The 24,314-nt window shown below is 40.3% G+C and overlaps 1 protein-coding gene across 3 annotated transcripts in view; it reads right to left on the reverse strand.

Moving 5' to 3' along the window:
• The window catches only part of ANO10 (anoctamin 10), a 119,156-nt gene that overhangs the window by 73,074 nt on the left and 21,768 nt on the right, over positions 1-24,314 (reverse strand). For all 3 annotated transcript variants that reach the window (XM_053266107.1, XM_053266109.1, XM_053266108.1), the window contains 5 exons: positions 23,885-23,940; positions 21,792-21,866; positions 18,433-18,615; positions 17,081-17,272; positions 15,361-15,489 (listed from right to left, as the gene is read on the reverse strand). In XM_053266107.1, coding sequence (XP_053122082.1) covers positions 15,361-15,489; positions 17,081-17,272; positions 18,433-18,615; positions 21,792-21,866; positions 23,885-23,940 — 635 coding nt within the window. The remainder of the gene's footprint in view (positions 1-15,360; positions 15,490-17,080; positions 17,273-18,432; positions 18,616-21,791; positions 21,867-23,884; positions 23,941-24,314) is intronic.

Genomic DNA, 24,314 nt, shown 5'->3' on the forward strand with positions numbered 1-24,314 from the left:
GGAGGGAGGAAGAAAGTTCAACCTCCTTCTACACCTCCTTCCTCTCCTCCAGAAAGGTTTTCAGAGGAGGAAGGAGATACAAGTCTGCTGACTTAAAATCCAAATTAAAAAACATCACAGCTTCGATTATTTAACTTCAAGCCCCTGTTGATACTATTACCGCCAGGGGTGTTGGAAGGCAAAATCTCTCAATTAGAAGATAAAAGTCCCTCCACTGATTCCGCTTTGGGCACATTATAGAGGGTCAATAAGAGCCTGCAAGTCAGAGTATGCACCCTGGAATTAGACTCTCACCATATGAATTTGTGTATTTTCAGGATCAAATATGGGCTTATTAGCTTCATTATAGAGTTCCTTCACAAAATATTTTCCTTGTTGGAGGAGTATGAGTTGACAATTGAAAGAGCTTATCATATATCTACTCCTCCCTCACATACCACTGAGAAGTTTCATCAATTTATCATAAAGTTCCTTAAATCTACATTTAAAGAAGATCTTTTGATGAGTGCTCAAGAAGGAAAGGAATTTTATGTGGGATAACTCTTGAATCATGTTTTCCCCAGGTTTTCCTAAACAGGTGGCTGATAAACGTTGTTCTTTTCAAAAGGCACGCGAGATGACTAGAGAGAAAAACCTGAAATATCATGTTCACTTTCCAGCAGTGTTTTGCATTTATAATGAGAATAAACTGAGATCCTTCCATGATTCTCTAACTGCTGAAAAGTTTCTTTCTATATTGTATTATGTCAGAGCAAAATAATTGTTTTGACGATCTCCTATTCATATCTGAACATCTGCTAGTGGACTTTTATCTTCACTTCAAGGTCCCTGCATTAAATCCTGTTTGGCAGTCTATATCCTGATTTTCATTGCTTTTCACAGGGGGTCCACTGATGTGTGATGCAAGCCATGATTACCAGGCTAGATTTGGGAATGCAAACAGAATTTTTGTTGTTTTTCTCTTCTGTTTTCTTACTATATTTTTCTTCTTCACTTATTGGGTTAATTACTGCTGGTATTATGTTAAGTTTTGCCTATTAATAATTATGTCCTGGAACATTAACACCCTATTAAGTTCTGTTCATTCACCTCTTTATCCTTATACATATTTATCTTTTTCTATGAACCGGTCCAGGTTGTTGGCTTCTGTTGTTTTGGCTCCTTGTTGTGATGTTTTTAGTAATTGAGCATGGTAATTTCTACAGTTACTTGGAATGTCCATAGATTGCATCAGACTTCGGAGGTCCACCACATGTTGGCCAAGTAGGAGAAATTGCTATTGAGGTTGCTTTTCTACAAGAAACCCTTATTTTGCCAGTTGATAAACTGCTTTTGCAATAGGCATGGGAGGGGAACGTCTATGCAAGTGGTAATTCTACAAGGGTTAGACTAGTTAAGCTAATTATTGAATAGGAAATAATAGATGGTGACGGTCATACTTATTGCTAGCCGGGTGGTCAACACTTGGCGTTCATGAATTTATATGGTCCAGTTACGGATTCCCCAGAATTAATACTTGGCTGTTTTGCACATGTATATACTTTAACATTTGATCACTTGATTAGCAGTGGAGATTTGAATCAAACTCTGGATCTCCTTCTTTACTGTAATGCTCTAGGCCATCTAGGCTACTCTCTTGAACCTGTACCACACTTAAGGCCTATATGTCAGATTTAATTCTAGTAGACATATGGCATTTTCTTAGTCCCTCTCAATGAGAATATACTTTTCTTTCTCCTGTTTATAAAAACTGTTTTAGGTTGGATTATTTTCTGACATCTCATTCTTTAGTATCTCAAGTTCATACATGCATCATTGACACCATAGCAATCTCAGATCATGGCCCTGTTAAGTTGGTTGTTCATTTGGAAAGTTGTTCCAGTACCTCATTTAGGTGGCATATGAATATATCCGTGGTGAATGATCCTCAATTTACTAGACTAATGGAACAGGAGATGGAGGATTTTTTGTTTGTTTGTTTTAACAGGGGCTTTATTACATCATTATCCCTGGTCTGAGATACTTTTAAATCACATTTGCAGGGCCAGATATTGCTTATTCTTCACATTTAAAAAGGCAACAAAGGGCTCAGATGGTATCTCTTGAGAAGCAAGTGAAGGATTTATTAACCTTATATGCATTCCACCCTTCTCCTGACTCCCGAGTCATACAGAACATTACTTATGGCTAAATATGAATTTAATAAATTATACTCCTTAGAAACTGAATTTTTGTTGAATTGCACTAAGCAAAGATATTCGGAAGGCGGGGTCTAGTAAACATTTGGCTTCTATAAAGCAGCATGACATTATAGCTTCTATCTGTGATACTCAAAGCAATGTTTACACAGATGCAGTTTTTTTTATGCAGCAGTTTTTTTAGGTTTCACCCCAAGCTGTACAGTAGTAGTATACCAAATACTGATGCAGACATAGTGTTTCCTACAAATCTTTCACATTTAACATAAGATCAGATCAATCTTTTATCTGCACCTCTTTTTCTACAGGAAATAATGACTACAATTAAATCTATGAAATCCGGAAGGGCCCTGAGGCTGGATGGATTTTCCGTGGAGTTTTACAAGAAATATATTGGTTTCCTGGCTCCAATTTTATTTATTGGAAATAATGACATTTTTTAAAATAAGCACTTCCCACCTTCTTTTAATGAAGCATATATGCCTGTTCTCCTTTAGCCCAGTAAATATTTCTTATGAACTAGCTATAGACTTATCTTAGCATCAACATTTAACAAGAAGATAACAAGGATTTAACATCTCATTCACCCTACATCACATAGGGTGCAGACTGTGCTCCCTACCATTATTCATCCAGTTCAGACCAGGTTTATATCTGGCCACCAAAGATCAGATAATGTTAGAGAGTTGATGTATTAGCTCTATCCTTGGAGAAGCAAGACCCAGCCGCTATAATTTCTTTAGATATGGATAAGGCATTTGACATGGTCCATCTGGGGTTCTTCAAACATGTTTTGATTAAATTTGGATTTCCACCAAGTTTTTTAAATTTGGGTTACTATGCTGTACAGCGCTCCTTATTCACAAGTCATCACCAATGGGCTATTATCCCCTTCAAGTAGGCTAGAACGGGGCACACGTCAGGGTTGTCCTCTATCTCTTTTTTTAATTTGGTGTTAGAACCCCTGGCTTGTGCTATTAGAGGCTCAGATAACATAAAGGGTATTACACTAGATGTGATTGAGTACAAATTGATTTTATATGAAGATGACATTTTATGTTTTATTGATGAACCAGAGGTCTCAATTCCTAATCTTATTTCTTTGGTTCAAAAGTTTGGTAATGTATCTGGTGACTCCATAAACTGGGGCAAATCTGATTGAATGCCTTTAGGTTCTATAGATTTTCTTGATGAGTGTAGGGTTTGGGGTTTTAGGTGGCATCCAGAGTCTTTTGTCTATTTAGGTATCGTAATCTCTAGGAAATTCAATTAGTAAAGTTAAATTTCTCCAAATTTTTGGTTCAAATGAAAAATGACTTAGATCAGTGGGCTACGATTCTGTTGAGTATCTGGGGCAAAATAAATGTGGTTAAGATAAATCTAATGCCAAGGCTTGTGTTATATTAAGCAGTCTTCCAATTCTTATACATTAATCATATTTTAATCAAGTTCATAAATTAGCCAATGACTTCTTATGAAAAGGAATTTTCACTTCGTAAACTTCAACTACCTATTGAAGGCGGATTTAATTTTCCATATCTTCAGGCTTATTGTTGGGCATTTATTTTATCTTCAGTATTAGGGTGGAACAATGATTCACAAGTCTCGGTCACACCTTGGGCACAGCTTGAGAGTATTTGACCCCATTGAAATCTTGGCAGGTGCTCAGTTCATCATTTGTTCATGGGTCTGGGTCATTACCTGTGGTTAAAGCCGCAAGGCATATGTGAAGAACCCTGGGTTCTAGACATGGTTTTGATCCTTTCCAGCATGAAAAGCTTACGTTGTGGGTGAATCCCTGTTTGAAGATTGCTCGTAAATCTTTCTATTGGGCTAACAGGGCCTCCCGCAACGTCATTACACTAGATCAATTGCTATCTTCTGAAGCTGTTTTTCAATCTTTTGACACTTTGAGAGCTGAGTTTGATATATCTTCAAATGCTAGCTGGCAGTTTAATCATCTAAAGAATTTACTATCATGGTTCTTTGGTTCTAATGCAATTGCACCTTCTGAAACTCCATTTTTATTATTAGACCTGGAATATTTATTGGATGCACCTAAGCCTGTAACCTTGCTCTACCAGAAACTTAAAGATATTGATAAGACCAATATCAGTTATATCCAGGATCTTTGGAACAATGTTCTTGAATACCCTATCATATTAAATCAATGGCAGTTTTCTTTGACAGCAGTGAAACATGCCTCTTTAGATCTCAAAATGCGGCTAATACAGCAGAAACCTTTAATCCACATTTATTGGACACCTCAGAGAATGTTTAATAAGGGGTGGCTGCAAACCTCTAGATGTTGGAGGTATAATCTGTATGAGGGTACACTTATGCATCTGGTTGGTCCGGTTTGGTTTTTACGCCGTTTTGTCTCGAAATTCATAAAACAGTTAATATGATATTGCAATTATCATTGCCTGTTAAGGATGCTCATGTTTTGTTGGGGTACATCCCTAGCATATGGAATCTAGCATTGTATCAAGAATTGTTGATTCTTCATGCTTGGGGAGTCTCCGAAAGGATTATAATACAACTAGCTGGGCCGGGCGCACAGCATCTGCATCTCCACTGCCTGGCCAGCCTGCTTCTACCCCGCTGCCCGGCCCACTTCTCCCCCCGCCCTGCCTGCAGCTTCTGGCTGGTGGGCCAGTCAGCTGGCCCACTTCTTGCCCCCACACCCCCGGACGGCACTTTCTGGCTGGCAGGTCAGCTGGAAAGCCGGCCCAACACCTCCTCCCAACCAACACCTCCTGCTGGCTGGGCCAGGCCGGCCCGATGCCCACGTGCTCCCAGAATCCCTATTTTCTCCCCCATCCCCATCGCTAGTCCAGCAGCTGCTCGCAAACTCTCGCGAGAGGTGCCAAGCATGGGATTAGCGACGGGTATGTTTAAGAGAATTAAATATAGAGAAGAAGATAGATACTGGAAGGACAAATTCACTCCTGAATTGCAACTCTGGATCACTGATATGTGTTCCATGTCAGCATTTGAAATGGGGGGGGGGTTTCCCATCGGGAAGGTAAAGAAGAGGAATTTTCAGCTTTTTGGTCAAATTTTAATGAATTATTTATGCTTTGAAATATAAGACATATATCCTTGAAGAAGATGCGTCTCCTCCCCCCCTTTCCCCCCTCCTACGTTGATTGTATCTTATGTTTAAGAGATTTTTCTCTTTTTTCCTTTTTTCAGTTATATCACATGTATTATTACTATCCTTGATCATTTTTATGCACTATAATCTTTTTGCAATAAAGGGTGTTGTTGTTTTTTAATGTCGATGACTGATGCCCTTAAAACTCTATGATATAGCCCCATTCAAAATTGTAGCAGGGGCTGAAACTACTCTCAGGCTTAGCTGCAACAGGTCCATTGGCAGCACTGATGTTGGAGGAGATACAGACTTTGATGTTGATGGGCTTGTCAAAATTGTCCAAGAAGTCGATATCAAGGACATTACTAGGCTGGTTCAGATGATACTGTCCCTGCCCACATGACCAGGAAGGGGACATGCTATGAGCTTACCCTTTTGGAGGCACAAAGGATATCCTGACACCCTTCTGACACAGCCATTTATTGCATTTGGGGGCCGTTTATTCAGATGGGTTTAAACAAGTATCTGGAGAATATTGTACACACACAGATACAGATACATACACATACACACACACACACACACACACACACACACACACACAGAGCCCATCTCATTTATGCCCAACACCTATATTTTTGAGCTAAATTTTTAAATCCACAATGAAACAATCAAAACATGCAGAAATACAGGCGGAATTCCTTACACGCAGATTCGTTATCAGTGGTTTTGCATATCCACATTTGGGGAAATGGCACCCGACCTCGGCATATGCGGGGGGGGACGGGACGGACATTGACCTTGCATATCCACGGGTGGCCAGAAATGACCACCGAGATCATTTCCGGATGCCATTTCAGGAATCAGGGCCACAAACTGGCTCCTGTCAAAAACAACAACATGATTTTCGGTTCATTTTCTGTCATTTTCAGCCAGTAGAGGGGCGCAGTGTGACGGGGGGAGCAGCAGTAAGGAGCTCCACGCTGTGAAAATTGGCCGCTATTTGGCCATTTTCAGCCAAAAATGGCTGACCGGGAACCTAACCCCCCACAATCCCATAGGGATCAATGAGTACAGCCGCGGAACGGAACCCCGTGAATATCAAGGTCCAGATATAGATAGATAGATAGATAGATAGATAGATAGATAGATAGATAGATAGATATGGCCTGATGAACTCTTAAGCCAATGAGAAGTAAGAAGGCAGCAAGATGTACAAATGTGCAGTAAAGACCTGGGAGAAAATGGAATAAATGTGTTGCTAATAGGGGTGTGCAAGATTCAGAGGTCCGGCGGTCCGGCACAGGGGGGGCCTGTTGCTTTAAGCGGGGGGGTGGTAGTACTTCCCCCCCCCCAGCGCTCTTCCCCCTCCGGCGCTGTTCCGATCAAGGAATCTTCTTGGGGCGGCAGAGTTCCTCTCTGCCGCCCCTGCCTGCCCCTGTCGTTGTCTTAAAATGCCTCCAATGCTGCCCTCGTCGTTCCTAAAGCCCACAGACGAGCGCTAGCGGCGCGCATGCGCCCTGCGCGCTCGTCTCTGACGCTGCCGCGCGCGCCGTGACGTATGCGGCGCCGCATACGTCACGGCGCACGCGCGGCAGCGTCAGAGACGAGCACGCGACGCGCAGGGCGCATGCGCGCCGCTAGCGCTCGTCTGTGGGCTTTAGGAACGACGAGGGCAGCATTGGAGGCATTTTAAGACAACGACAGGGGCAGGCAGGGGCGGCAGAGAGGAACTCTGCCGCCCCAAGAAGATTCCTTGATCGGAACAGCACCGGAGGGGGAAGAGCGGCGGGGGGGGGGGTAAGTACTACCACCACCACCCCGCTTAAAGCAACAGGCCCCCCCTGTGCCGGACCGCCGGACCTCCGGATCGGTCCGGCGTTCTATGGAATGTTGCCGGACCGAACCGTGCACACTCCTAGTTGCTATGGGGAAAGATAAGATCAGGAGAGGGTTGGAGAACAGGGGTGCAAGGTGGAAAACAGGCAGTCTAGATAGGCACTGAGGAGAAAATAAAGCGGGAGAAGGGGTGTGAGGTGATAGTGGGGCCAGGCAGATTATTAGGGGAAGAACTAGTCAAGTAAGAAATGAGGAAGGGGTGAATATGTGGGAAGCAAGCAGCTACTTGAAAATGCTCTAGGAGAGTGGAAAACAGGAGTGTAGAAAGGCCACACAGAAAGGAGTAATAAATAAAGAAGGGTGAAAAAATGGGCTAGGGAGAACTTCAGTGAAGGTGAAAATGGAAGACAGAAATGAGAAGCAGCCTACATTTGAGAAAGAGAATTGGGAAAAATAAGATATATAGCACTTTGTATCTGTGGGAAAGTGCAGGTCAAAGAGATATGCAATAATGACCTTGGGGGAAATGGTTATTTGAAGTCTGCTTCAATACAGCTTTCATCACATAGTTAATATATGCAAGAAGGAAGATTGACAAGTCATGCCTAACAGTTCACCAACTCTTTCATCATTAATATTTAGTTTTATAGAAGTTAAAAAGATATAGTACAGAAAGTGGACCAAAGAGAATTTTTTTTTTAATCATGAAACTTTTGAATGCATTTATAGAGATTTGATCCAAGCTTCAATGAGCTGCATTTTCATTTAACTTCCTAAGGTAAAAGTAGTAGTAGGCTAATTATCCGTGTTTGTGATATACCTAATGCTTGTAATACATTTTTCTTCATTTGATCACACTGGAGAAATTTTTTCCTTATTCTTGTTTAATATTTAGAATGTCAAAATAAGTTTTCTCACCTGTTGTACAAGGCAGAGTTCAATGAACTGCTAATATACATGTGCCCTCTAGTGGCAGAGGGCCCTATTTTAATGCACTAAAAATTCTCTGACAATCCAACTCCCTAGTAGCAATTAGGAGATGCAGATTAATTGTTTAGGCCAAACTAATGCTTTCTAAAAGTAGTTCAGGATGATACACATATTATCTAAACAATGATAAAACAAATTAGTAATTCAATTCCGTAAAAACAATAGAAGGGTGGGTTTTTTAAAGCAATTAATTAGGTTTTACACACAAAAAAGTCCCGTCAAGTGTTTTGCTACAGATTTTGAAGAATGGCAAATTATATAAATTGTATAGGAGAGTATGCAGACCCTCTCAGGCTAAATGGAATAATTACCACCTACCACCAGAAACAAAAGGACTGTGAGATATTTCTAAACAAATTTCACCTTGTGGCTGCTTAGTCCACAACCCCAAAAATACCGGCTTTCCAAATTCTAGCTACTGAGACTATAGTTAGCCCCTAACAATTGACTGTGTACAAGTGATTTCCTTTCATCAATCTAGTGTAAGGAAGGTTTCAGTATCTAACTTAAATGACATGCCTACAAAGGCACTTTCCAGATAAGACCCTACAACGGGGTCACGTCATATCTTGGAAGTGTGCTTCCACACTTACTGCGTTGTAACACTGCAGTCCATACACGGGCAGCAGGGTGCCTTGTTTCTAATTTAATCACTGCAATACAGAGCTAAGACATCGTATATCCAGTGTAAGAAATTTGCTACTTTTTTCGGGTTGTTCGTTTCCGCAAGACTGCTCCCCCTGATGTTTACGTTTCGAATGTGACTTGTCTGAACGGAGGTATTTTGCTGCTGTTGAGCAGCTAGACTGGAAAGCACCAAGGTTAGTATCCAAAGCTACAACTGAACAAAACCTTTTCATGATCAATATACATACACAATTTTTCACAATCTGTGCTGTACATCATCCATTGTCCAAAGTGATCCAATGCTCCCTATTTGGACGGAACAAGGCAGTATCTATATCTTCCCATAATTATGTCTGATAAGGTCAAAGACAATACTGTCACTTTCCTAAGTTATATCATCTGTGTGGGCCTACATGTCTGTGCTGGCCATTTCCCCAGGAGTCCTCTGCACCACATCCTGGATAGCATCCCTCATTTGGACTCTGGGTCCAGGTCAAAAGTTCTATTGCAGAGAGGTCCATACTTCATTAAAGAGATATGAATTTTTGCATACGATTCCTTACTATGTCTAGATGCTGTCAGCATTCCTCTGGATGCAAGGAATACCGACCTTGGACAGCTTGCTAACTCCAACAACAATCTGAGGCATTTGCTCATCAGATGCTGTAGCTTGTCACTTGCAACCCAGATGCAGTTTGTCAGAAAACCTGAAAAAATTAAGTCCCCCAGGAATTCAGAAGCAGTCATCAATAGCTTCACATGTACAACCTGAATAATCGATCCACAAGATCAGATTACAAGTAAATAGTGCAGCCTGCTTTTGCAAGAAGCAAACCAATATACCTTTCCACACAGAGATTCACCCATAAGCACCCCAGCTTGCCATGTCATGGGGCTGTGTGCTTACCAGCCATGAGTGGGAATTCTTGAGAGAAATCTCATCAGGTCTACTGAAAATCCATAAACACCACAAACAGAAAAGACACAAAAAGAAAAGATTAAAAGAGCTGGCATAGATACAGGAAGGTAACATGCAATAGCTAATCCTGGGCCATGATTTTTACTTTTTAAAATTCTTTACAACAGGCTGTAAAACAACTGGCCTATTGCTTCATTACTACTGATGACCACCACTGAAAATACAGCTGGAAGTATGCTCAAGAGGTTCTTTGGCTCAATACCCCTGCCTCAGAGATTGAATCTCAAACTGCTCTAAATGTCTATGTCTAGCTTGTTCTTAAAAACCTCCAGTAACAGCAATTCTCTCACATCACTCACTAGGCAAGCTGTTGTACTGCTCCAGCACTTGTACAGGAAGCCCTTCTTAATGTGCAGCCTAAATCCTGTTGCCTGCAGTCTGTGCCAGTATAATTTCTTGTTTTGCCACAGAAAGACAAGATGAAGAGCAGAGCCCTATCCTAATCGAGGATTTCATATCTCTTAAAGACTTTTCAAATCCCTCCCAATCCTTTGTTCTCCAATTAAACCTATTATTTCAGTAATGCTTCACATATCACATTCTCTAAGAATATTTTTGTTGCTCTCCACTGGATTCTTTCCAACTTCTCTCTCTCTCTCTGTTTGCCACAATTTAAAAAAAAAGACAGTACTTGAGCAGAGGTCTCATCACTACCAATTACAGGGGAAAGAGCCTCATAACAAATTAAATAAATAAACACACAAAAAAAATTGTGGAATCTTTTTGATTACAACACAAAAGAGACGTGAATGTTGCTTGAATACTGCTTGACACAACACCTGTTCAAAGGTGACCCAAGGGCATTAGAAGATCTAGGCTGCAATTGCCTGCATATCCACTTTCGAATAGGTTCCACTGATTCCAAGCAAGTGTGTGGAAGACTGCACCTGAATTGCCTCTGTAAATTCTTTTTTTAGATTCCATATGTCCCTCTTGTCCACTAAAGGAAGAAATGCTGTCATCCGAAATCCTGAAGCTACATGTAAATCAGTGGTACTACTGGTTGCAAGAGGTAGAAGTAATTTCTGGATGGCAGTTAAGATGTGCACAAGGCAAACTATGTAAATCATGGTAAGAAAAAAAAAATTTCTTTGCTTGCATTTTATCAACCACCCCCACCCCAAATAGCTTACTTTTATGTTGTGACAGGTCCTTTTACTAGTATTAACCTTGATCAAGCATATTATAGAGTATGAATTCTCAGCAGCTTCTTACTGAGCCTGCTTTGTATTATCCACTATACAGATCCAGTTGATTATACGCATGCATTAGAAGTCTCCCGTGACTTCAAAAGAAGTGCTAACTGCATTAGAGAGGGAAAGCAGCTGCTGGCTGTGTCCCTTCGACAGTGCCAGAGTTAATGAAAAATGCCTCTGAGAATTACCACCCCACTAATTTCCTTCAGTAAAAGAAGTGACACTCCGGACTGACACTTCCTTCAAGTATGGAATGAAATCTGCGCAAAGAAAGGAGTACATAAATAATGCATTTTGACAGTTATTTTACATAATTTCTTGTGACAGCCCATAAGCCTTTATTTCACAAATTCCATTTCATGTATTTTGTAAAATTAATCCCAGAAAAATTGCACTGAGGGAGGGAATTCAGTCCAGAACCTCATTTAACAAAATATCATTTGAAAAAGACAATTAGTTTATCAGTGTGAAGTCATTTTTCAAAAATGGAAAGAGATTATGTCATTTAACAAAACTGAGATAGTCCTTAAATCCAATTGTTACAGGTAATTAATCTGCGATTTGGAATGGTTGCTGCTTTTGAACTATATTTGGAAACTGGTTTTTAGAAAAACCAGTTTCTTCTAATTTCCAACAATGCAGAAGGATGTATGGCAAGTGCAGGAACCCAAGTAATATGTACTGGACTTATGGCCAGATACGCAGCAGTGCTCTGGACCTGCAGATCTGTGCAGCTTCTAATAGATCCTCAGTATCTGCAAAGGTGATGTATCCCATGGCCTTTATGCATTTTCCTCAATGCTTCCACATTACTGCAGCTCAGAAGGCAGCAGATAGCAAATCAGTATGGTCACTGGCACAATTGTGAGATTGAGGTCTCCACTGAAACTGATTGTTGGTGAGGGATCTTTCCTCACCATACAATACCCCATTTCACTGCCTTTCCTCTCACTTCTCACCACACTGAAGTAGTACCAGCAGTAGATGCAAACACAGTCTGCATGCCCTGTTGCTTTATTAATAACGTTAAATAATTTTAGTGGAGAAAAGTCAACTATTTCAGTAGTGCAGAAACTGTCCTTCAATTTGGAAGACAAACACATTTACATTCAACTAACTTAGCGATGACTATATATACTGCAGTTCAACATATTTACACCAATCAAGACAATGACATCGGAACAAGGAGTTAGTATATTTAGGACTGGAGCCAAAGATTCTTTCTGGTTTTAAATATTACACTGCATACCAGCATTGCATCCAGACACTCCCCAGATCATACTGTGACAAACAGAAAAAGGCTTCCATGGACTTTTACGCACAGCAGGTTTCATCACGGGTTTAAGGGGAGGCTTTACTGCAAACTCAAAGTCCCCCCAAACTGCTGCAAATAGTGGATTTTTTTCACCCCGGATATAAATCGGGCTACACTCTAATGCGCAGTAAAAAAACACAACCCAAATTGTGTGTGAACTGCTCCCCAGCAACTCGCAAGAACTTCGGGGTAAATCTAGCTGATATGAGTGGTATGCACCACCTCCACTCAGGAGGAGCTGAGAGTTAAAGGGCTTCAAAAGCCCCGTGTGAAAAGCTTAAAGGCAAGCAGACATAGCCCTAATGTCATTGTGAGTTCTGAGTGAAGACTCGGCTATCCCAGAGTTCTTCTGTGTTGTTTCTCCAGTCAGGTTATTGTGTTTGTGTGGTCCATATCTCAACTGAAAGACGGCAGATAGCACTCAAGCAGCCACAGCACGCCATCATGTTTCTTCCGTTATTTCTAAAATGTAAGAATAACTTCTTTTCTGCAGTGGGATGCACAATAGCTTTTTGCCCATGCATGAAGTGGTATTAATAGTGACCTCACAAGAGTGTCATGAGAGCAAAGTAATGATTGCAAAGCATTTGACACTTTATATTTAGACCCCTCAAGGTTCAGGGACAGTATGCCTCTGAATACCAGTTACAGGGAGAAATGGCAGGAGAAGGAAATGTGCTTTTGTTTCCTGCTTGTGGGATTTCCAGAGCTGTTCACTGTGGGAAACAGGGCTTAGACTAATTTGTTCTTATGTAATTTTCAAAAGAGCCAACAATAAACACACATTTCCTAATAATTCACCACGACATGGCAGTGTAGAAATCTCAGAATGTTTAATCAAGGAAGTACTATCACGTCAAGATTTATATTTTTAGTGATTTTCCCCCATGTTGGTTATTTGATTACAGAAATAATTGTTTATTTTATCAATTGTAACAGTGAAGTTGCACCAGCATTCTGTGATCCCTCCGATGACCCATACAACATGGTGCCTCTCTACTTGGGCAATATTATACACACATTTTGGGCCATATAGAAATATTTTAAATTTTAAAAAATTAAATAAAAAAATTATAAGCAGTTCACAGACTCTCTAAGAAAAATACTTCAGAAAAAATGCTAATTCAGTGTACACTCCATATTCAAATGTTAATGGGGGAGGGATTAAATTTACTGATTTTTGTTAATTATGTCCACCAATATAAAGTAACACACATGTCATTTTCATTGAAGACATCATAACTTACAGAACTTCTCTTTCAAACAAATTCCAGGTACCTCATCTTAGCAGTTTTAAACCTGACACAAAGTTTTATTTCAATTTTTCTGCCTTGTTAAAGACAAATATTACTGCTCTTGCTGCAATATATTAAATTTAAGTAATCTTGATAAAGCAGATGGCATCTCAAATCAGTGGGCTGCTTCACATGCAGCAAAAAACCCAAAAACATCAAGGTGTGGCGTTACACAAGCAAACCCTGGGCTCACACATTCCATCATCCCACTGTGCCATAATTTGTCATTACATCTGAACCAGATTATAGTCTGTCCCAAATCAAGAAATCAGGGAGGAAATCATAGCACACAAGAAGAGGAGAGAGCGCATGAGCCCAAGGCTCACTCTTGGAAACCAAGCCACAGTTTGGTGTTAAGTGTAAACTGGGCCAGCAAATATTCACAGTGTTATCAAAGTAGTATCAGGGCCAAAGATGGCAGTCCAATGTAGTGGACTACCAATCCAACCTGAGGGCAAAAATATAGGTATTTTGGTCCAGACTACAAAAGTGCCTGAATAAATAAATAAATGAACATCTTTTTAAAAAGGGGGGCAAATGACCTACTAAAGCTTTAGAGAAACTTGCTAGTAGAAAATATAACTATTGACTTTTATTAACATTCCATAGTTAGTTAGTTTAGTTTAGTTTATTACGGTCACAGACCAGATTAATTCCTTAGTATTCCGATTTAATTATGCCCGATAATTCTTATGTATCACTGAACTAAATCATTGCACAAATTTCATAAGTACCATCTATGATATTAATCTTGAAAATAAAGATGCAATTTTGTTGCTGTTCTGGTAATGTATACCTGAATAAAATACTAAATGAGCAGTGTTACTCATTAGATGCTAGGGATTCCAATCTGAAATTTTATTTCAAAAAAAGACAGTTTGGGAAAAAGGGCCTTGCCATAAATTTGCATTTTTGCACAGTCTTAATGAAAATGTTAAGGAGAATCCAGACATCATCTCCTCTGCCAGCACATCCAGAAAGGGGAGGATTCCAAGATATCTCAGCCAGTGTGTCAGTTGCTGACATATTACATTTTCCTAGCACTCAAGTTGTTCGTCATGCTGCTGGGAATATATTATTTTCTTAGCCACTAAAGACTCTAATTTTATGCCACCCATCCTCCTCTTCCCCATCCCCACCCCCTCAGTCCCCAGCTCAGTATGAGAGAGAATCTTGGGGGATGAATTGGCTCTTCCAATACACGTGACTACCACCCCACATGAACTGAGGATCTAACCACACATCACGGTAGCAGACCTATAGATTAAAACATGGGACAAACCAAAATGCTGTAAAGTGGGGTGGTTTCAAGCAGAGAAACAGTGAGAAGGTCAGAAGTTCTAAACCCTTCACCTACCCACTGCTTTCCCTCTCACACATACAACCTTCTTCCCCTCCCAATATTCTTCTCCCACTTGGGCTCTAAGACCAAAATAAATATAGGCTTAAGAAAAGCGGCCGGGGAAAGGTTTGCAAAGTGAAAAATGAGTAGGCAGCTGAAGCAACCCCCTCCAGCCTACTGCTTTTTTGCCTGAAATCACTCCACCCCACTATTTACAACTGTTCAGTTTAATCCATATTCTCGGGCACAGGTGTGCCAAGGCAACATGCAGATAGACCCGGAGCACATGTGCCCAATTCCAGTGATGGAGTTCCATGCTAGATATCTCACTAGGAAGAGAGCCCCTAAATATAGCAAGTTTGAAAACCACTGACATTGCCTGGCTCATGGAAACTGAAGTTCTACTACTCAAAGAAATGCATACAATTTATGAGCACTTATTTCTATACTATAACCAAATGTGTAAACCCTCCACTTACCTCTGCCAACACCACAATCAGGATAAGTTCCATTTTTGAGTCTGGAAACAGTGCATTCACTTGGGGTGACATGCCAATCAGGACACAATTGGTAACTACAGATATAACAGTCATAGTCTGAAAAGCCAACTGAAATAAAAGAAAAGTAGAATTCCTTTAGTAACAATCCAACTAGTTTCTTCTTTCAGGATCTGAAGGAATCCTGACATTCTTCTGTTTTCTACTACTCAGAAGTGCCAATAGCCTGAGGCAGGTATCTGTATGAAATCTGTCCATAGCATTTTATGGAGAGACAAAACATCATAAAAAAGCTTAACATTCATCTTCCATCCTGCATCTTTCCCCATCTATTTTATCTGTCAAGTATTATGCTAATATAAAAATAATAGGTGTCAGTCACAAGATGATAAAATTTCAAAGAAAATAACTATGCTATGACTAGTTATAGATCTAGCCAGAAGGCAAATGAAGTTAAGTATAGGCTGATGTCTGAATACTAGAATTAATTTACAAGAAAGAAGGAGAGGTGACATTCCTGTATTTTGTGCTCTTGGGCAGATTCCTAGAACCATTTTTTTAAAAAAAAGATGATACAAGCTATGCAAATGTAGTTTGCTTTTATTTTTCTCTGGTATGTGGTTAAACAACTGTGCATTTTTTGCCAGTAACATAACTGCATGCAGAACAATGGCATTTGCATTAGAGTATTTAGCACATCCCAGTTCTATGAGCCACTGGGCTAATAGGATAGCACATATATTCTAGCACTGGAGAAAGGCACAATTCATCTAACACTGAAACAAGATGCAATCCAGGACAGCAAACACCACTCACATAGCTGTATATTAAAGGGGCTTCAATTCAGAGCAGTTGTGAGGAGAAGACAAGGCTGATGGACAGAGTTCAAAGAAGTTTCAGAGAGGAAGCACTTCCCATGGTGTACACACGTTCACTTTGGCCTACTGTTATCTCTGGTCAAACAGGTTTTTGAAACAATACAAAAACCTGCCAAACCTATTTAGCATAGGCAACAGTAGAATGACTGCACACACTATGAACAATGATTCCTCTTTCAATTTACCTATAACTTTTTGGAAAAAACTGTCTCCAGCCCAAGGCCATTTTCACAGGTTCTTGAGGATTGTGAGAGTAGACAGTAGTCCCCTGTGCTGACACAATACTAAATATTATTCAGATTCAGCTAGCAGAGTAAGGGGGTGGCTTTTCAACTGCAAAGATATTCAATTAGAAAGGGGTAGAAAAGAACATTCTTCTCTGGTCAATTTCTGTTCTTATCATAGGCAGAGTGGTCCCACCTTCTCAGGAAATAGATTTTAGGCTCTGCCTACTATAAATCCCAGAGGCAGGACCTTTCCCTGAACTGAATATCTTTCTCCTGCCATGTGAGAAAGCCTCCATGGCTCTATTCCTGCTCAAATGGGAAAAGATACTGCTGTTAACTATTTTTGGCACTAGTGGCTCTTTAAGATTGGACTATCAGCAGAACCCATGCACAACAGAAATTTATTCTCACCGATGTCGTTTCGTACCTATTCTTCTTTCCTTATTTGAACATTTCAGTTTATTGTAAACATAGCAACATTTATATCCTTGTATCCCCTTAGAAGACAAACGGAAACATGTTTCTCAGATATTCCAGCAAAAACAGGCAAAACACAACAATTAAGTTATGCAAACATTAGCAATTTAAAGGAATTACCTGCCAAACACCAATGTTTGCTGTGGGTTCTGAAAATGGGCGTTTAAAGATGCTGCACATTTTTAAGGCATCAGAGTATATCTCTGTGATGTTGTTTAGCACTGCAAAAACAGCTGCCAAAGGGTAGACACATGAAAAAAGGCTTACATAGCCAAACTGTAAAAACAACTCCAAATAATCATCAAAAGTACCCTGAAAAAGAGAGAGATAAATATAAAATTAGAAGCAGTTTTAAAGATCCTGGTATCTATGTATTCCCTAACTTTAATTAGAAAGATTAAAGTGGAGAGAGTAGGTGTAAAGTGGATAGAACAAGATTAAAGAGAGAACAGTGTAGGTTCCAATTGCCTGTTTTCATTTCCAAAGCATTTTCATTTAAAGTTCGATTAATCCTCCTGCATTCATCCCACAGATGTGAGCAGAGACCATTCCTTTAAGAAACCATGGAAGGATATGGACACCACTGCTCCCTGATCAACTAAGAAGAATGAAGGTGATGCCTTAATTATTACTTTATAGAATATCTAACATCTTTTCGTTTACAGGAGAGGAAAAACTCTGCTTGGCACATATTTTTGCCCCTGTTATTTTAACAAATATATTAGAACAAAACCTTACTTACTTCCATTAAAAAAAAAAAAAAAAAAACCTTAAACTTTTAAAGCCAGCAAAAGATAGGCAACTAGAGGTCCCAATGACAGGGTTAGAGCTCAGATATTTCTGCTTCTTCATCATTTCCAGACCAAAACTTTGCACAAATTGATACTGTAATAGACCGTTCATCTATTAGAAAGAGTCACATGCACTACTGTTTGCCTCCTGGACAGAAACTGGGAAAGAGTGCTCAATGGAAATTCAGTGGCAGACATCCTAAGGCTGCACGTGCATTAAGGGAGATGCAACTGTGCAACTTCTATTAACTCACTCAGCTATGCCGATCATGCAGAGAGGGAAATTCTGCCCAGCTCCCTTTCCTCCAGAAGTGTCCTGTGCCACCCTGAAATATGTCCTCGAGGGTCACACAACATGGGCACTTCCCAGGAGTCAGAAAGCCTTCTGCAGCATGGGCACTTCTTCCCACAGCACGTGTGCAGCCTTAGGATGTTGGCCACTGTGTTGAGTCCGACAGACCTCTGGCTCGATCCAGCATGGCCCTTCTCATGCTGTAATAGCTGGGTCATATTTTTATATTCCATCCAGAATATATTCCACTTTTAAAATCACATTAATAGTAACTTTTCAGCTGTAATTAATTTGAAGCTCAAATGCAAAAGAGGATATAGTCAAAGGCGCTGCCCAGAACCTTTGGATGGGACGGTATAAAAATGTAATAAACAAACAAACAAGCTTACCAAATAGGTATCCATTCCTTTTTCCAAATTAACTTGCTCAAGTAAAGACAGGTCAGTATCTATGTCCAACGCTTTCACCTTTTTCTTGACACTCTTAGTCCGTCTCTTTTGGAGCCAGTAAGGCAATACAGCTTCAACGAACTGATTAAGGATTTGTGAAGTTATCAGCAAAGTTGCCAGACTCTAAGAAAATAAAGCAAAGCAAACTGCAGCAGTGTTCTAAAAAGTTGTGGCCTGGTTCAGACGTCACATGGAGCCAGAACTGAGTCCTGGTTTCTTGCGACACCTGCTAGCTCAGGCATGTGTGCTCCCTCTTCCCCTTCACTTGAGGGGAAGGAAGATTCTATTCCAATCCCAGCTAAGAACAAGTCATTATATTTGAATTGGGAGATCCCAGCTTTGGATCCTGGATGATCTTAAAACTGGCTAGAATAAGCCAAGATCACCCAGTTCTGATGTATCAAGGAACTGTTGCTTGTTTTAAGCAGGATCAAAAGTAGAGAGTGGACTGAGAGAAAAACAGGTTGCTTACCTGTAACAGGTGATCTGGTAGTGATGCCTCGACATTCATAAAAAATGGGTTCTGTACCTGCGCAGGACAACTTCGGTAGTATTGATTAGCTCCTCGTGACGCCTTTTAACTGCCACAGCACGAGCCGTGCAGTACCTATACTGGCAGTTAGGCATCTGTTGCTCAGTTTCTGAATGACCGTTTGACAGTCTATAACAACCACGCAACTTCCTAGTTGCTTTTTCTCTGCTGGAATGTAATGCTCCAATTGCTTGCACTCTGTAGTGGGGCCGGCTGGGAGGGTTTTATGAATGTCGAGGCATCACTACCAGATCACCTGTTACAGGTAAGCAACCTGTTTATCTGGATAGTGATGCCTCGATAGGCATAAAAAATGGGTGAATCACGAGCTGCCCAAATGGAGGAGGGCATTGCATGCTATTGGAGCACTCTCCTTAGCATGGCCCTGCCAAACTGCGCCGCCTCTACAGAGCGAAGGTCTAGTGCATAATGTCTCACAAAGGTTTAATCCGAGGCCCAGGTGGCCGCCATACATATATCCTTGAACTTTATCCCCAAAAGGTGAGCCACGGAGGCAGCATGAGCCCTTGTAGAATGGGCTCTAATAGAGGATGGTGGGGTGACTCCCTGAACATCATAGGCCATCCTAATGAGCTCCACTAGCCAAAAAGACAGTTTTTGGCAAGATGGCTGAAGGCCCCTGTTCTCCCCATTTAAGGCAATGAAAAGATAGCTAGTCTTTCTTATCTCTTTTGTTCTTAGCAGGTAGAAAAGGATGGCTCTGTGTACGTCCAGCTTGTGTAAAGAAGTCTCCAGCGGAGTGGACGGATTGCTGAAAAAGGTAGGTAAGAGACAATGTCCACATTCAGATGAAAATCTGTAACTATCTTCGGACGGAACTCAGGGTCCAAACGCATAACCACTCTGTCAGGGAAGAACTGAGTATAAGGCTCATCCATCCGAAGGGCCCGCAACTCGCTCAAGAGTCTTGCCGACGTGATAGCCACCAAGAACAAAGCCTTTAATGTCACCAATTTTAAAGATGCGGTGGCCATTGGCTCAAAAGGGTCCCCTATTAAAGCCGAGAGAACCAAGGAGAGGCTCTACTTAGTAGACGGGTTTTTTTACGGGGCAGAGCTAGAACGATTGAGTTTCCCGCTCATCCCTTGCCGTTCCGTGAGTGAAGGTATCCCCCGTGTCAGTTCGTGAGTAAATGTATCCTTTAAAGTAAACTAAATCCGTTCATGTGGTTTAATAAAGAGTGGTTGAATTGTCCTAAAGTCGATACACTGAGTCTAACAACAAATATCTTCCAAGGAGCAACAAAGTTTCCGAGGTCCTAACACATAGACGGTCAGAAAGAAACTGAGCAACAGATGCCTAACTGCCAGTATAGGTACTGCACAGCTCGTGCTGTGGCAGTTAAAAGGCGTCGCGAGGAGCTAATCAATACTAACCGAAGTTGTCCTGCGCAGGCGTAGAACCCATTGTTTATGCCTGTCGAGGCATCACTATCCAGATCTTGTTTTCCCTCTCTCACAGAACCAGGGGTCATCCCATGAAACTGAAGGCCCAGAAATTCAGGACCAACAAAAGGAAGAACTTTTTCACACAGTGAATAATTAATCTATGGTATTCTCTGCCACAGGATGTGATGATTGCCACCAGCTTGGATGGGTTTAAAAGGGGCTTAGACAAATTAATGGAGGACAGGTAAATCAATGGCTACTAGTCTCATGGCTATAGGCCACCTCCAGCCTCAGAGGTAAGATGCCTCTAAATACCAGTTGCAATTGAGCAACAGCAAGAGAGAGGGCATGCCCTCACCTCTTGCCTGTGAGCTTCTCAGAGGCATTTGGTGGGCCACTGTGTTAAACAGGATGCTGAACTAGATAGGCCTTGGGCCTGATTCAGCAGAGCTGTTCTTATGACAGGAAACCACTGTCTTGACTCAGGCCTCTACAAATAGGATCAAACACCTTGATATGTTCTAATTCAGCAATTTCTTGCTGAAATCTCCCTTTCAAGTTCCTTAGTCGAAGGATGACAATTTTCAGGTCAGTAGCAACAAGTCTTGGGAAACTGAAATGTTCCCCTCCAGATCCTAAATGCTGCCATTTCTGCTATCTGATTTGGATTCATTTGCCTTATGTAGACAGCCATAGGGTTGACTCTGATAGTATACATACAATTGAGAGATGACCAAGTGAACGAGCCCTGATGGTATGGCTGATCTTTTAGGATCCTGTAATCCTGTTTGAGTGGATAAGATAACAGACTTGGCATTGTGGTTTGCTGTAGGCCCTGTGTCTGTGTCCCTAACACATAGCATCTTACTGCTGGCGAGTAGCAGTTTTAAATTAAAGGGCTGTAAACCAGGCTTGTCAGTGAACAAGGACAGACTTACCACCTGTGAGAGGGAAGCATCATTATCCAGGATGAGCTATAAATCATTGATGATATGTTGGAATGTTTTTAGCCAAGAGCTGTAAGTGGCAAAATTGTATTTTATCATTTTCCCCTTCTGTGCTAGGTCTGTAATTGGTTATTCCTGGGTATCAGTTATGCTTACTATAAGAACAGTTCAGCACTAGTACAAGCTTCCTAGAGAGTTTCAGAGCGATATTTCCTAATCTGCAAATATTAAGTATGGTTGTGATTCAGTCTGATGTACATTTATAAAACATACTGGAGGCACTAAACTAATCAGACAACTGAAAAGTATATAAGATCATTATGCAGGTAATCACATGCCCTGTAGTTAGTGAAAGATTTTAGAAGCTATACGAACATCTTTCATTAACAAGGCTCTTTCCGCAAAACTCACCTGTCTCAAAAGTTTCATATCAAACAAGACGAAAGCAATGTAGAATAACGAGGCAAAGCAGTTTAAAAAGTTGAACTGCAAAAGGCAAAAAAGAAAAAAGAAAATATGTAAATAGTACATTATCAGTGCTCTAATTCTATGATGGGCAGAGTAAAGTCCATGTGACATCATAATCAACCCTGCAGCCCATACAGCTCTGTGTTGCCATCATGTGGCAACATAGCTACACACCATTTATTTGGAAGAAGCAATTTACATTGCCAATTCTGGTCTTAAAACATTAAGTATTCTAGTTACAATTCACATTATGCGCTAAAAAGTGTGAATTTAGCTATTTCCCTAATCAGCTTTCAACATTTTTGTCAGTAACATTTTTTGCAATCTTGAGTACGAAGGCAGTTCAGTGTGGGATTATATTTCTTTTTAAATAAAAGAACAAGGTCTACTGCACAAGGCATTCACCAATACCCCTCTTAGGGTATAATGGACTTGATCCATCAAGTACAGATCCCACACAATCTCTATTCATTTGAATGAGGCTTGTACAGAATCAGCACCTGACAGACTGTGTCCTAGATTACAGGAAAAGGATTGTATCAACTATCAAGAAGTTACACAATACCCCGAGGTCATACTTGCTTCTGCAGAAAAACTCAGGCCTGGTATACACATAAACACATACAATTAACTGCTGATGCATGAACCAGCTACTCTGAGAAAGATTTAGCTATATATTCCCCATATAACTCACTGCAGCAGGACCCTTAAGAAGAGCTTTTATAAAATCATATACAGATGGTATCTTACATCCAGATTGAAACATATATACACATAATAGTTGAGAATATTTGTTGGATGTGTGAGAACACTGGAACACATGTTTTCAATGTATTGGAACTGCCCTAAGATAGTCCCATACTGGATATCTATCTTATCATATTGAAAACATGACAGGATATACTCTACCTCTAGGTCCACTGGTAGCACTTACTTTATTACTTAAAAACTATAATGTTAACAAGTTCACTTAGAAAATCGCCATACATTTACTGACAGCAGCAACGTTAGCAAAAAAAAAAAAAAGATTAGGTGAAAAGAGATAGCTCATCATCCATATCTGAAGGGTTATTAAGAGTTTGGGACATGGCACACATAATAAAATTGACTAATATAAAAGTTCAAGAGGGGAGATAATAGGATAATATATTTATTTAGAAGGCAAGGAATGATAAAGGTACAACATATACCTTAGGTATACCCTAAAGAGAACCAGAAATTTAAATACAGATGCTATATGATTTATTTAGAAGAAATGCAATGTATATAGCTATACAAAAACATGTTATTCAATACCATATAATTTTTAAAGAGGAAACAATCGTGACTAAAATGATGTGAAGTGGTATTCATGTTCTGCCTCTCATGGCTCATTCACATATACAAGTCATAACTTGATGCTGGAGTCACCAAGTGATGTCTGTGTGTGCAAAATGGCTGTCTGTCAGTTCATTTCCAAGATCAGAACAGTCTACTATCCCACAGATTTTGCAAATAAACTGAATTTTTCTTCACTGGATATACTACTTTCCTTCCCTTAGGTCAGATAAAAGTCCAAACAAACATATTGGATGGAATCATCAATTAAATTATACATCACTTCTGAAAACTCCAAACATGTTACTAGTTGTGCTTGGTTTTTAACTACAGTAGCCTCTGGGAAGACTCCAAATCTTAGGGGCCACTGCACCATTGTTCAAGAGCATTTCCTGCTCAAGCCATTAAAATGAACTGAACTCATGCCAAAGCAATAGCTTGAGGTGGTCACTGATCCCTCACTCCAAGTTACAGTCTCTGCCCACACTGCATGCCACCTGGAATGCCAGAACCTCCCAAAGCCCCCTTTTTGAGTGGTGAGATTGGCTGCAGCCCAGGGGAAAATTTATAACTCCACCCAGAACATGTACAGAAGTACTTTTTGCTCACACACAGTCATGTTTGGATCCAAACCGATATACTTTGGAAACTCCCACTCAACGGATGGAGCTTGAGCAAATATTCCCAAACTTGATTCATGTACCTTCAGCTATACGTACCACTAAGACTTTCAGGACTAGGTGATTCTGATGTGAAGATTCCAATCTATGGTTTTCTGAAATTTAACAAAAAGCCTCAATTAATGAAAAGTACATGAGTTACATTAGACAGCGTTTATACTACATGCAAGCAAGACTTTTTGTTCCTACAAATGAAAGATATACATTTAAGCCATAATCTGTGAAAAAGACGGGGAATGTGCAATACAGCGCTATATTCAGAACTGAAGTCTTATGCATATAAAATGTATGCTTCGTTATATTCAGACTACAACTCATCAAGAGCACTACATATAAAAGTTAAATAATAGTATTTCTGCTCTTATAAGGCTCACAGAAATCCAGGGGAGTGACAAGCTTTCTATTTATTTATATATCATATTTATATACTGACTGATATGAGTATCTCTAAGCAATGCACACATTTTAA

The sequence above is a fragment of the Hemicordylus capensis genome, chromosome 6 (genome assembly GCF_027244095.1).
Source record: "Hemicordylus capensis ecotype Gifberg chromosome 6, rHemCap1.1.pri, whole genome shotgun sequence".
NCBI lineage: Eukaryota > Metazoa > Chordata > Lepidosauria > Squamata > Cordylidae > Hemicordylus > Hemicordylus capensis.